This window comes from Alosa sapidissima, chromosome 3 (genome assembly GCF_018492685.1).
Source record: "Alosa sapidissima isolate fAloSap1 chromosome 3, fAloSap1.pri, whole genome shotgun sequence".
Lineage (NCBI taxonomy): Eukaryota > Metazoa > Chordata > Actinopteri > Clupeiformes > Clupeidae > Alosa > Alosa sapidissima.
Window position 1 is genome coordinate 5,268,259 of NC_055959.1, and position 13,322 is coordinate 5,281,580.

At 41.5% G+C, this 13,322-nt stretch overlaps 1 protein-coding gene across 1 annotated transcript; it reads left to right on the forward strand.

Moving 5' to 3' along the window:
- Nucleotides 1–2,778: 2,778 nt before the first annotated feature.
- Nucleotides 2,779–12,170, forward strand: ube2z (ubiquitin-conjugating enzyme E2Z). Its single transcript, XM_042086492.1, has 7 exons — nt 2,779–3,608; nt 4,618–4,690; nt 4,839–5,026; nt 7,232–7,343; nt 7,835–7,947; nt 8,082–8,172; nt 9,415–12,170. Exons 1-7 carry the CDS (start codon nt 3,154–3,156, stop codon nt 9,589–9,591), a joined length of 1,209 nt encoding a protein of 402 aa, XP_041942426.1. The 5' UTR covers nt 2,779–3,153; the 3' UTR covers nt 9,592–12,170.
- The last annotated feature ends 1,152 nt before the right edge of the window (nt 12,171–13,322 follow it).

Here is a 13,322-nt window from a genome sequence, read left to right on the forward strand (position 1 = left end):
GGTATGGTGCATTGAGTGTTATTTTAACATACCAATTCCATAGCCATCATTGATTTATTTACATGTAATTTGCCACAGTAGTAGTTCTGTTGGTTCAAATTGGACAGTATAGCTTTTACTGCCCGGTCACATGCTTGTTTATTTTTCTTATTGTCAACTAATTCACATTGACTGTAACACTTTGGTGCGACTCTTGTTTCTATGTGATTTAACTGTGCCCTGCTTTCAGATCATGGTTTGTCCATTTTTGAGACACATACTCACCACTGCTGACTACAGCACCACACATCTTGTTTTGGAGATGCACTGACCCTGTTTTTTGCCATTCTGATTTGGGCCTTCTCAAATGTGTTCTCTAAACTAAATTGCAAAATCTCTTTTTGAGATTACAGTCTTGTGTAAGACGTGTAATTTCAAGCTTATTATACCATACACTTTCAACATCTTTGCAGAGTCCCCAGGCTCCCAGTGTGTATATGGAAAGTTTTCAGACCTTTTCAAATTTTCCACATTTTATTTTCCAACTCATCTTATAATTGATTGACTCACTTTTTCTCATCAATCTACCCTCAGTAGTTTACAATGACAAAGCTTAAAGTTTTTGGAGTTTCTTTTATAAATGTATCAAAAATATATACGTACAATTTGCTATTTAGTTTTCAATGTACTATTTACAGTTCAGACACTTTACCTACTTGGTTAAAATGTGTTTGGCAGAATTGACTATACCTCAAGTCTTATTGAGAATGATTTGCTTGGCACGCCTTTCTTGGCAAGAAAATTCCAAGTTTGGGAGTTTTCCTGAAGCCACTTCTGTGTTCTTTGCAGTATGTTTTGGATCGTTGTCTTGTTTAAAAATGTAAACCTTTCCCCCAGACGGAGAACCTAATCACCCTGGGATTGGTCTGTATTTTTCTGCATTCATCTTCCCCTCTATCCTGACATATCCTTGTTGCAGAAAGTAATTATCCACAGCATGACACTGCATCCACTGTTTGTCTAGGGATGGTAATGAGGGGACACTCAGTGCCTGGTCTCCTCTACACGTGCTATTGGGAATTGTGGCCAAATAGATTAATCAGACCAGAGGTTTTTGCTTCTCAAGGCCTGGGGGTCGTTTAGGTGCTTAATGGTAAACTTACAGTAGGTTGTCATGTCCATTTTAGAGAGGAAAGGCCTCCATCTAGCCAGTCTACCATAAAGCTCTGAATTATGGAGTGCTGATGGCTGTCCTACTAGGTTCTCCCATCTCCACAAAGGCCTGATCGTCTGATATTCTGGACACCAGATTAACCACATGGATCTCAATAAAAATGTCAAGTTTTTGCTTGAAATTGCACTGTGCCTATTTACAAGGGCATTGTTCCCACCTCTTTTGGGGCCTACCATCAAATGTTGGACATCTATAGAAAGGTGAGGAACCTGTAGTTTTCGTAGGAAACAGTCAAAATAAAAAATGATGTACTCACACAGAGTTACAGAGGCTAGAATATAGTTTTTTCTTTCTGCCGGATTACAAGCATCTCTGAACTGACCACATTTCAGCCCTCTAGGTCACTTGATATCACTTAGAAACACAATTGAGCCCTAGCACCAGGTCTTGTGAAGCTGTGTGCAAAAGTAGATTTTACTCATGCTTTTTCTAAAATGCCTATGGAAACTCCCAATAGGACTTTTTGTTATCCAAAATGCATACTGGCAATCAAATGTTCACTGCACATGAACCCCTTTGTGTAGAAGCATAATCCTGGTCTCAAATGAAAGGTAACACTTTAAGGTTTCTTGTGGACTATTTAGATTGTATGTCAGGTGTTCTGATATAGACTGATAAAATATGGAATAATTACAAAAAAGTCTCTATGTTTGCATTTACTTTGTTGGTTCAATGAGTGTGTATAAAATAGACTATACATCTGTACAACTAATATTGGATAATACAACATGAAGATTAAATTTCTATGGATTCTTGTGAATATTTCAGTACCCAATATGTTGCATCCACTTATTGTGCTGCAGCTACACTGCAGCCAGAAGTCAGGGTAGCACCAAAAGAGGGGGAGGGGGGCATTTTGGATGATCAATCTGAGAATGTAAAGCACTATACAGATTGTATGAAAAAATGTCATTTTGGATTCCCAGAGTCAAAGCTTTGAAATGGTGTATAACATTACTATGCTACATAGCAATATGGTGCATACAATTGATTTAGAATATTGGGGGGAGGGGGGTAACTGTCCCGCCGGCGGGACACTGAAGATTATGTAACTTCATAGGTGTCCCTTAAACAGAAAAGTATTTCTCATCTCTGGGGTATGTGTACACTAAAGCAGCACCATAGAGGAAATGTGATCCCCTTATTGGGTAATTTGGTGCCAGCAAGTAAGCTCTGAAAATTGTACAGAGTTAAAGAAGGCTATTATTAAACGTTTACCATAACTACTCCATCACCATGTGTAGGCTTACAGCCCTTGACTAAAGTCAATTGATCATATAGGCTAGTGACCCAATGCATCCAAATTATTAGTTAATTCATGTTTACTAAGAGGTGTGACATTTTCTTAATGATTCCAAAGTCTTGAGTGATGCACTCTTTAATACTGTGGTGGTGGTTAATGCAAATGCATTCGAGAAAACACTGTCTGAACAGTTGACTTCCACTACTACCAGATAAGAGCCCATGCTCAGATTCTCTATTGTGGTCACCAAATAAATGTCATAGCTAAAGTCAACACTAGATGGCAGTATATTTTGTTACAGGAAGAGGAAGTAGCAAAAAAAATTGGAAAACACCATGACAAACAGGCTAAAACCGCAACCAACCTACGTCGATGTAGAGGTAGACTACTGGTAAAGGTGTGGGAACTCATTGCGTATGTTTGATGTGCACTGTCAAATCCGCTGTTAGGAAGGTCGACAACACAATAGTATTTTATTCAAAACGCCTGCCGTTCGGAGAAGAAGATCACCTAGTTTAAGGGGTGAAATCGAAAGGAGTATGCCGTAGGTAGGAATCATTTCTCCTCGGCTGACTTCATTTCCTCGCTAACCGACAGTAGAAGGACAAACTGGAAAGTAAAGTCCCGGAACGACTCATCGTCCCGGAACGACATATCAAGATAGATTGCGTTGTTATCAAGTTGACGTTTTACAACAATGGCGGATAGTGTTGGGGAGCAATCCAACGGTGCCATTGGTTCAGCCGTAGGGACAAGTCAGGGCAATGGAGCTCAGTTGTTACCGAGTTTGGGTAATTCCCTGCCGGGGCACTCGACGAGTAGTGCTAACCCAGCCTCGCCGCCTCCCGCGGCGGCCGCAGAGACCGGCCTAGCTGTTATGGCTCCCGGTATAGCAGATTCGATCAGCCCTGTTGACAGTGCGTATGGTAGCAGTGTGGATGTTTTGAGTACAGCGATCAACTCCGCCGTCTCTTCTCCCTTTTCCGTGGCTCCCACTCTCCCTCCGAGCATCGGGCTCGGGGTCACTGGTGCCCCAAATCTGGCTGGAGCGGGCCTGTTGTCGCAAATTCACGCCACATCTTGGGACCCTACTCTCAGCACAGACTGGGACAACGAGAAGGCGTCGCAACAGTGCATTCTCAGGATAAAAAGGTAACGTTAACGTTAACAGCCATTCCTTTTGGCGTACTGCTGTAACTACAACTGCGCAAATGTTTACTTAACGAGGTGACGGTAAGCTTTTAGCTAATGTTAACGTTAGCTTGTCAAGCATATGGCATCGTGACTAGTAATCTTTGAGCTAACATGGCTAATATTAACCGCTAGTGCAGTAACGTTAGAGAAAGCCAGCTTGGCTTGTATATTTTGAGTGACATGATCATTTTTGAAAAGCTCGGACTGTTTTCAAAAAGGTCGAGGATCAAGTGTACCGTTTCAAGGCCAGACAAATCTTGCGCCGTGTCGCGTAGCTAATGTACCTACCACGAGTAAAATGAAGTGCATTTCCGTATGACGTTTAAGATTTTTCTGCAGAAAGTTTGTAATGCAACTTTACTTGTCAGATTGTTGCAGAATCAAAATAAACCTGTACATCTAGTTAAGGCTCCATATGTCCTAATTAGGAACATATCACAGTCAATGCAGGAGCTTGTCCTGTAAGGATGTAACATTAACGTCAAGTTAAACACTGAGATGTGCTGTCATATACCACATATCTACCTCTCTGGGGCTTTATACAGGAGACCAACCCTGTTTCGCAACCTACGGAAGGCCAGTTACTGACCTTTTATTGCCAATGTAAGGATATTGTGTGTAGCAATTTACAGTGCTGCTGTACAGTGTATTGTCTCTAGTTGTGGACTCACGTTCACAAGAAATAAACTGCATCAACAATCAAAGAAAAATGACCATCACTGAGTTGTAGGCCTTCGGCTTAGTTTTGTTTGGTGTGAATTTGCATACCGAGACTGGTGACACCGTAATTTTGCAAACAATGGCCATCAATTGACTTCGGCCAACAATTTGTTTCCTGATGACTTGGCCACCAAGTAACTAGGAAGTTACAACACAACAACTCCTACTGTGTTCAATGTCTGTCATTGTGTGAGGTATATTTTCATCATTCATTTGTATTTACTTCAACCTTTTTGTTTTATTTCAGAGATATCATGTCGATCTACAAGGAGCCACCCCCAGGAATGTTTGTGGTGCCCGATCCTCATGACATGACAAAGGTACGATTAGAAGAATCCAGAGGGTTCCGTAGGTGATAAATCCTAATCAGTTTAAAATCTACGGTGAACACCTCAAGATACATGGCCAAAGTCATTTAGATGATGAGATGAAATGCGGTGTCCCTCCCTCCCTCTCTCCCTTGCTCAGATCCATGCACTCATCACTGGGCCTTTCGACACGCCCTACGAAGGAGGCTTCTTCCTCTTCCTGTTCCGCTGCCCTCCAGACTATCCCATCCACCCTCCCCGGGTCAAGCTCATCACCACAGGTCACAACACTGTGCGCTTTAACCCAAACTTCTACCGCAACGGCAAAGTCTGCCTCAGCATCCTTGGGTAAGTCCAGCATTGAAGAGATCAATCTATCTAGTCATTCAGTCAATCATTTTATGATATTAAGATTCCTATGTGAATTTTGTGGTAGGAATTGTGGTACGGATTTATAGTGTTGCTGAAGTGTTGCACTGTAGAATGGCCTGTTCCCTCCCTTACTTTGATAAATGGAGAGGGATACATTAAAGCCAAGGTCCCTAGTCCCTAAGATAGATAGATAGATATATCCATGTAATCAAAGTCGAATGGTTTCCTTCAATCGATTCGTTCTCCATGCATTTTTTTTTTTGCTCTCCCTCTTTTCAGTGGCATTAACGTGACATGACTCCAGAGTGCAGGGTACCATTTCTGGCTCTAGCTTTGAAGTTCATTGAGCAATGTCAACATGATGGACAGAGTGAGGAAGTCAGGGCATAGGACTTGATTATTTTGTCTCAATCAGTCTGAATAAAGTCATATAAGAGGACCCATAAACACAATCTCTACTAATAATGATCTGGGTACTATACTTCACATACCAGTAAAAGTCCTACTATCCGCATCTTAAACATCATTTTTTAATATTACATTATGTGATTTCAATTTGGAACAAATTCAGTAGAGGGTGGATATCTTTAGTTTAACATTTACATACCACATAGGGTAAAGAGTAGGATGTGAATAGTTCAGATGGCAAAATCTACTAAAAGCTTTGTTTTTCACTGAAGTTCTTGACATGCTTCGCTCTGATTAGCTGATCTGCATAATTACAGCCAATCAGATAGCTGCTTAATAGTTGCTGTGAAGGAGCACCTGCGATACATTCATGGTTCTGAAATAGAAACATACTTTATCTAAAAGCTCAACAGCAGAAAAGGTATGAAAATGAAGTGGGGAAAATGAAAGACTCCAACCGCTTGACGTAACAGCAGTTTCTTATAAACGGAGGCCATGTTTTCCTCTGCAGTGAATGTCTCACAGACCCGACTTTTAAGATCTGTGTAGCTTTTATATTTAATACCAAAGCTTGGAAGAGGCCTGAATATCATTAATCGGTAGTTTGAATGAAAATGTACACCAGCCTGTTCCTGGTGCATGTTAAAAAGGGATTAGAAGCAAGTCTAATTTGCTATAAGATAAATATGTACGATAAATATGTACGTAACGGACATAGATTCTTTGGGCTAGGGTTAAGTCCAGATCCTTAAAGTAAAGAAGGAAACATTGCATAGTAACTATTAAATTAATTGCCAAGTATTTTGATAATCGATTAATTCGTTTAAGTAATTTTTGAAGAAAACATCAGATTCTCTGATTCCAGCTTCTTACGTTTGAACATTTTCTGGTTTCTTTACTCATCATTTATATCAAATGTGCGCACAGGATTGTGGGTGTTCCAAGCACGCGGAGGCTACACACATGCATCCTCGAACATTCTGTAAAATGAAGGACTTCGTCCTTGGTAGAATTTAATGGATGCTTGATACTGGAATGATGCTTCTGCGAGATTTGATGACGTAACTTCCTTTTCAAAGCAGCCTTGAAGGGACCTTCCTTGAGTTTGAGAAATGCCTTGTTATGAGTGGAATGAAGATGGATGCAGCTTGTACATTCATTTAAAAAAAATAATAAATAAATAAACAGTAACGTCTATAACTCAAGCTTTTCATCGACATAAGTGTCTCAATGAAAACGCATAATAACTAATGTGATGAAACTGTCAGCACTACTCTTTCCATATGTCTGCTAACTTAGAATAGAATAGGTGAACAGTTAGTCATTTTTTCATTTAGTCCCCATAAGAGAGATCTTATCCAAACGCAGAATGCTGATTATTCAAAGAAGTTATGGGATACACAACTGTGGGATACACAGATTATTTGTGGGCTCCCAGAGAAATGGCTCCTTAGTCCTTGGTGTTGTTATTGCCTTGTTTTACCCATTCAGTTTAGAACAGAAGGGAAAAATATGAAAATAACAAATGAAAACACCAAAATGCAGCCCAGCCGTCAGGCCTAAAACCCGGCTACATGGCATCTGCTCACCTTTGGCAGATTGATTTGAGCTTGGTGGCTGGTGCCAGTGTTATCCCTCCGGCACGAAGGGGTACCCACGGGAACAGTTGCCATGGCACATGATGTCAGATATTGAGTGGTGCGCTGCGATTTGTGGAGGCATAGTTGTTGACTCAGCTGACTGACCTTTTTGTGTGTGTGTGTGTTCCTGTAGCACCTGGACTGGGCCTGCTTGGAGCCCCGCTCAGAGCATCTCCTCTGTGCTCATCTCCATCCAGTCCCTGATGACTGAGAACCCCTATCACAATGAGCCTGGCTTTGAGCAGGTAAATACACATTCACACACACACACACTATCTCTCTTTTTGTCTTTCTTTCTTTCTCTCTCATCACATGCACACATGCAGGTAAACGGTAAACACATACACCTCTACAAACCCCTATCTTGAAAAGGTCAGATGTACACAACTGGCTTGTCATATTCAAAGAATGAACTAACTGCTAGCATAACTGAAGGTATGGCCTCTAATTTCCCAGACCCTGTGTACAGCGGACAACCAGAAATATTATTTATGCAATTTATGCATCTTTAATGCATCTATTCCTCTGAGGTTTGGCTCTCATTAGCTTTTCTTTGCTGTGTGTGTGTGTGTGTGTGTGTGTGTGTGTGTGTGTGTGTGTGTGTCAGACACCTATTCCTCACTGGGCTCGAATGCCTTTCTGATGAGAACCATCTGCTGAAGACTAAGTGCATATGCCTTACCTGTCTTCTCCTTTTCCTCTGCCCACGCTGTGGTGCCTGTCGTCTGCCCTTCAGGAACGTCACCCAGGCGACAGCAAAAACTACAACGAGTGCATCCGCCATGAGACCATGCGGGTGGCCGTTTGCGACATGCTCGAGGGGAAAGTGCCCTGCCCGGAGGCTCTGTGGTGAGTGACCCACCCAGGAATTTGAATGGAAACCTATAGTTTTCTATGCATCTACTCCAATAAAAGTCCCTATTGCTAATCAGTTTATCTGCCATGAGTTAAGCTTAAGAAGTCTCTCTCTCTTCTGTGTGTAGGAGTGTGATGGAGAAGTCTTTCCTGGAGTATTACGACTTCTACGAGGGCGTCTGCAAAGACCGCTTACACCTGCAAGGACAGAACATGCAGGTAACATTCAGAAGCAGAGTGGATCTTTAATATGACTGCATGAACAGTTTTACATCTGCATCAGGATCACATTGGCCCTCATTTATCAACTGAGCGTAGAAACCAGCGTAGATCCGAGGGCAGAAATCATCTTACGACGGGGCTCACGTGTGATTCATGAAACTTTCGTATCACTCCATTTCCAGGGTAAGAATAAACGTGTGTTGATGAATGTGGTGGCTGGAAACAAGCGTCATTTAAATATCACACACTATATGCTCGTTTTAAAGGCCTCGCCCCTAGAATTTACGACATGGAGGTGCATTATACGTCCAAAAGACAAATGTTTGTGACCTCGAGATAGCCACAGTGACGTTGCAAGTCCAGCTGAATCTTGTTCATTTTGACGGCTAGAAAAGTGTCAAGAAAGCTGGGAAACTATAGCAATTTAAGTGCAACAGACTTTATTTTCGCAGAGAGAACACATCATACTACAAATACATTCATTACAAAACCATACAACACCGCCATTTGCCAATAATAATAATAATAATAAAAAAAATAAATAGTTTATGACTGTTGCGTTTTCCATAGAGAAATTATTCTCTCCACATAGCCTATGGCTATCCTATGCCATCAAATGTGTCAACATAACAGGCTACATTACGGCAAGTAGGCTGCAAATGTGCAGGAAAAATCTTAGGTCCAAGATATTCCATGAATTCAACTCTTCAACTTTCCAGTCCTCTGTCGATTTACTGCTGCCCCATGCTATGCCGCATCAAAAACTTACACGTACACGAGTTGAGACTTGACGTGAGATTCCAGCGTAGCCACTGCTCATGTTCAAATTGATAAATGTCTGTTTTATGTCGTACGCACGACCAATACTGTAAATGAGGGCCATTGTATCTCTCCCTTGGTCTCGTTTGTGTATGTGAGTACACACTGTGAAAAAACATTCCTCATGCTTGCATGTTGGTGCTATTTCTTTGGATATGGTTATGTGTGTTTGAGTGTGCATCCATTCAAAATAAGCATGTTGTGCAATGTCTTTACATACAGTATGTTAACATTCTTCAAATATCTGTCTGCATCTCCCCCTCTTCTTGCTTGCTTTCTTTTTAAATCTCCCTATATGTATTTCTCCCCCTCTTTCTCTTTCTCTCTCTCAATGTCTGCCTTGCCACATACTTCTCTTTCTCTCTCTCTCTCTCTCTCTCTCTCTCTCTCTCTCTCTCTCTCTCTCTCTCTCTCTCGCAGGACCCTTTTGGGGAGAAGCGAGGCCGTTTTGACTACCAGGGCCTGCTGGCGCGCCTCAGCGCCACCCACAGGCGGCTGCGGGAGAAGTGTCTGTCGGAGGAGAACGACGGCGACTCCGACTCGGACACCAGCTCCTCCGGCACTGACCCGGACAGCCAGGGCAGCTCCCAGCCGTAAGCGGGCCGCAAAGCGGGCTGGCGGCGGGGTGGAAGGGGTCGCGCAGTAGTCGTCATCTTCTGCGCTGCCTTTTGACTTTCGTTTTCTTGTCTGGACGCTTCTGTGCAGGCGAAGGGCAGAACCAGAGATTTGGGCTTTTCGGGTTGTAGTTGGTCGAGGCGCACAAGTGAGATGCAAAAAAAGACTCCTAGAGATAAGTCTTCAAATTTGGCTCCTGTCCTCACCATAGCCAGTGACCAGCCTTTTCTTTCATTCTTCTATTGGCCTCTTGGAAAGCCAGCAACCAATCAGGGGCAGGTTTTGACAGGGGGAGTGGATGTCGGAGTATGTGGTCTGTAACTGTGGCAACTCGACTTTCTCTGGTTAAAGATGGAGGTAACCTCCAAATATCCCCTATCTCCCCCTAAAATACTCACACACACGCATATGACGCAGATACAAAACATGCATATGACAAAAACATGCACACACGTGTAGTAAGGTGTGGATTCACATGTGCACACATTCGAGTGACATACCCACTTACACACACAGAGACCCACATATACACCATATTACATACACACCACCCATCTAATTTCATTTACCCATTATCTCTCCAGCCCTACTTGTTCCTTAAGTGTGTGTGTGTATATGTTTGAGTACATAAACACCGATATCTCCTCTTCATTGAGCCACACCACTTTGAGAAGAATAAAATTATGAACCAAATCATAATTGCATCAGAAAATTCATACTGAATTGCAATCCATGGATCTAAGAGAAATCAAAGCATAAATTCACACAAGCGTGAAACTTGTACATAATCTATATATATATAGAGCATAGGTTGGAAATGATCGTGTTGATGTTGGACTGATGCATCTAATGCAAACAAATGATGACCAATGCATCCGGTGCCAATGTAGGGCGACCAGCATGGCCGCTCCTCTGGCTCCAGAGCTTCTTTTCAGTATGGCCTGATGATCTCAGCCGTGCAGTGCTTATCCAGGGTCACCCCTCTGTGATTTCCACATACTACAAAGAGCCTTTGGGCCACCCCAGCACAGCACATCAGATGGATTCGGGGTTGTAATATGGCTTACAGTGGCTGAGTGGCCACCCTCAGAGGGGACTCTCTAAAGGGAAGTAAAAAGGAATGGCATGTGCTCGGAGACAGATTTTTGCTTTAGTTCAGAGAACACTCACAAACCTCTCAGGCTTTTTCATTACCCTGTCTGACGCCAAGGACTCAAATCTAAGTGGCAACCCCAGACAAGAGGAAAGTAAAAGTAAAACAAGCCCGCAAAAACTTTTTTTTTTTACATTTGTATGCTTTTTTTTATTTCTTTCCTGTTGTTGAGGTTTTTTTTTTTTTTTTTTTTTTTCATTTTGGTTGTCTTGGTGTCGACTTTTGTGTTCTCTGTGCACCTTTCAGCACTATTACTTAAGCGATATTGGGTTGTCATGGAAACTGAATGCGTTGAGCGCGTGTAGACAAAGCGCTGACATCTGGGAGAGCGGTGAGGTGTGAAAGGCTCCCTTCCCATTTGGTCCATATTTCACATTACAGATGCACTCTTCCTCTTCTCTCGTGATTTGAGCGGTAGACTAGACTAGTTGGTTCTTTTTGATTGTTTATTCGTTTTCAGCTAGCAGCCATTTTATTTGACCAGAGCTCAAGATCTCAATTTAGAGAAGAACTCTCAGTTGAGATTATTGCTGGCATCTGAAGGGTCCATTTTGTAGTTTAAGCATCTAGTGACCGCTGACGTGATCCTTATTCAGGTAGCGCCTGATTCTGGAGTGCCTAGGACCCTGACCTGGGCTGTTTTCATTCTTGAGTTATAGTCCTGGCAATGTGACTGGTGGAAGGCTGCAGGGTGGACAGATACATAGATTGCATATTCTGTAAGAAACCCTTTGTCTGCATTGTGTATTTTTTTTTTTTATTAAAATCAACTGTGCTTGAGTGATTCGCAGAAGATTCATGGGGACCTGCTACTGACAATTGTTTTTGTTCATTTTAAATGCCAGCAGTTGCTGTGGTGTCGTCTATTTTTTAGGATCCTGTCCTATCCGCATTGCAAAATGTGTAGGTTTTTCTGGTGTACAGCGGTCTATATGTCAGATGTGATATTCTCCACTGGTTGTGTTAACGTTGTTGACCAACAGCTAGACACCAAGCAAAAAATGAATGCACATAAACTCCTATACCGCTGCTTTGCTGGGGCCCAGGTCCTGCTTTCCCAGAGTGGTCAAACAGACGGTCCTGGTTCAATATGCACGCGGCCACCAGTGAGAAGATGTCTCTGTATGCACCCCCCTCCCCCCAATACGACTTCTGGACAACAGGGCTTATTGTTGTGAAGTGAGTCTGTACTCTGTACATCGTTCCTTTTCTGGTTGTATAAGCTGTGTGAAAAAGTGATTTTGTCTCCGGAAGAACTGACGATGAGACGGGAGAATCCTCCTTCACATAGTCTTTAACCTGTTCCCTGTTTGTGATGTCATCACACTCTCTAATTGTGTAAATAATATACCAGTAAATGTATCGATCTATTGCAAATGTATAAAAAGAATAAATAACATCAATCTTGGTGCCAGTTACCGTTATTATACCATTATTGACATTATTTAAAGCAACACTGGGCAAAAATGAGTTTTTGTGGTATGTTTTCAAACACAACTAGTTTTGACATCATCTGCAAACTCATTTTGAAAGGATAAATGAACATGCCTGATGTTCACAACAGCCATCCAAGAATGCAATGCATTATGTAAGTAGTCTAAGTTTTCTTCAGAACAAAACAAAAATGTAAAAATAACTTGAACAGCCAGACATCGCCAACTATGTTACCTTTTATTGTGTTAGCTAACTGGTTTTAGGCAAAAACTTTAAAACAGATTTCAATAGACATTTGAACCAAATAAAAGTGTAGATGGGTAAATGTGTTTATATTATTTATAGGCCTTTACAGGGGGTCCCACATGCGGTGCATTTGCAACTACCAAAAGCCAATAATTTATGTTGTATCTTGTGCAGTGTAATGTGAAATAGGCTTGCCTGTTGATTGACTACTGTGGGATATTCCCCTATATTTCAAGGAATTGAATATCTTTCCTGTGTATGTCTAAAATGAAATTATTCAAGAATTAAGAGCATTACATAGTAATATGAGCCAATCAGATTGAGAATATCACTGGCAGAAAAGGTAGAATTTCATTGAGGGCCTGTATTCCCATGAGCTAAGATAAGATAGTTGGGAAAAGCAGAGAGATTGATATGCTTTAGTGTAAAATGGTGGTCACACATATTTCAAATGTGTTTTTGTACTATAATCTACCATACTTAATGTATCACACATCTGGGTTGATTAATAGAAATAAAACAAAAAATATTAGGAATGATATAGTAGTAAAATAGACATAGCAGGGACTTGTGAGTGTCTTTTGGATGCAGGAGCCATATTTGGGCTAATGCATGAAACATAATAAAGATTCAGCAAAATGCTAAAGGAACACATACAGCATGCAAACATTTGGGTGCCCCTGGTCAAAATGTATGTTACTCCTAGCTAAGTAAGTACAATATTACCTGATTTCCAAACATGAAAAAAGTACACATTTCTTTAACATCATAAGTGATAATATTTCATATTTTATAGTTTAAAAATAGCAACAACAACAAAAAAAAGCTTGAGGCAAATGTTTGGAGGCCTGCAAGGTTAGTACCTCATTTGGCAAGCAAC

Bases quoted from the DNA above. Each gene is read 5' to 3' on its own strand.
- ube2z (XM_042086492.1), top strand. From the start codon at position 3,154: ATGGCGGATAGTGTTGGGGAGCAATCCAACGGTGCCATTGGTTCAGCC. The intron at 4,691-4,838 runs GTACGATTAGAA...TCCCTTGCTCAG, and splicing joins ATCCTCATGACATGACAAAG to ATCCATGCACTCATCACTGG. The intron at 8,173-9,414 runs GTAACATTCAGA...TCTCTCTCGCAG, and splicing joins TGCAAGGACAGAACATGCAG to GACCCTTTTGGGGAGAAGCG.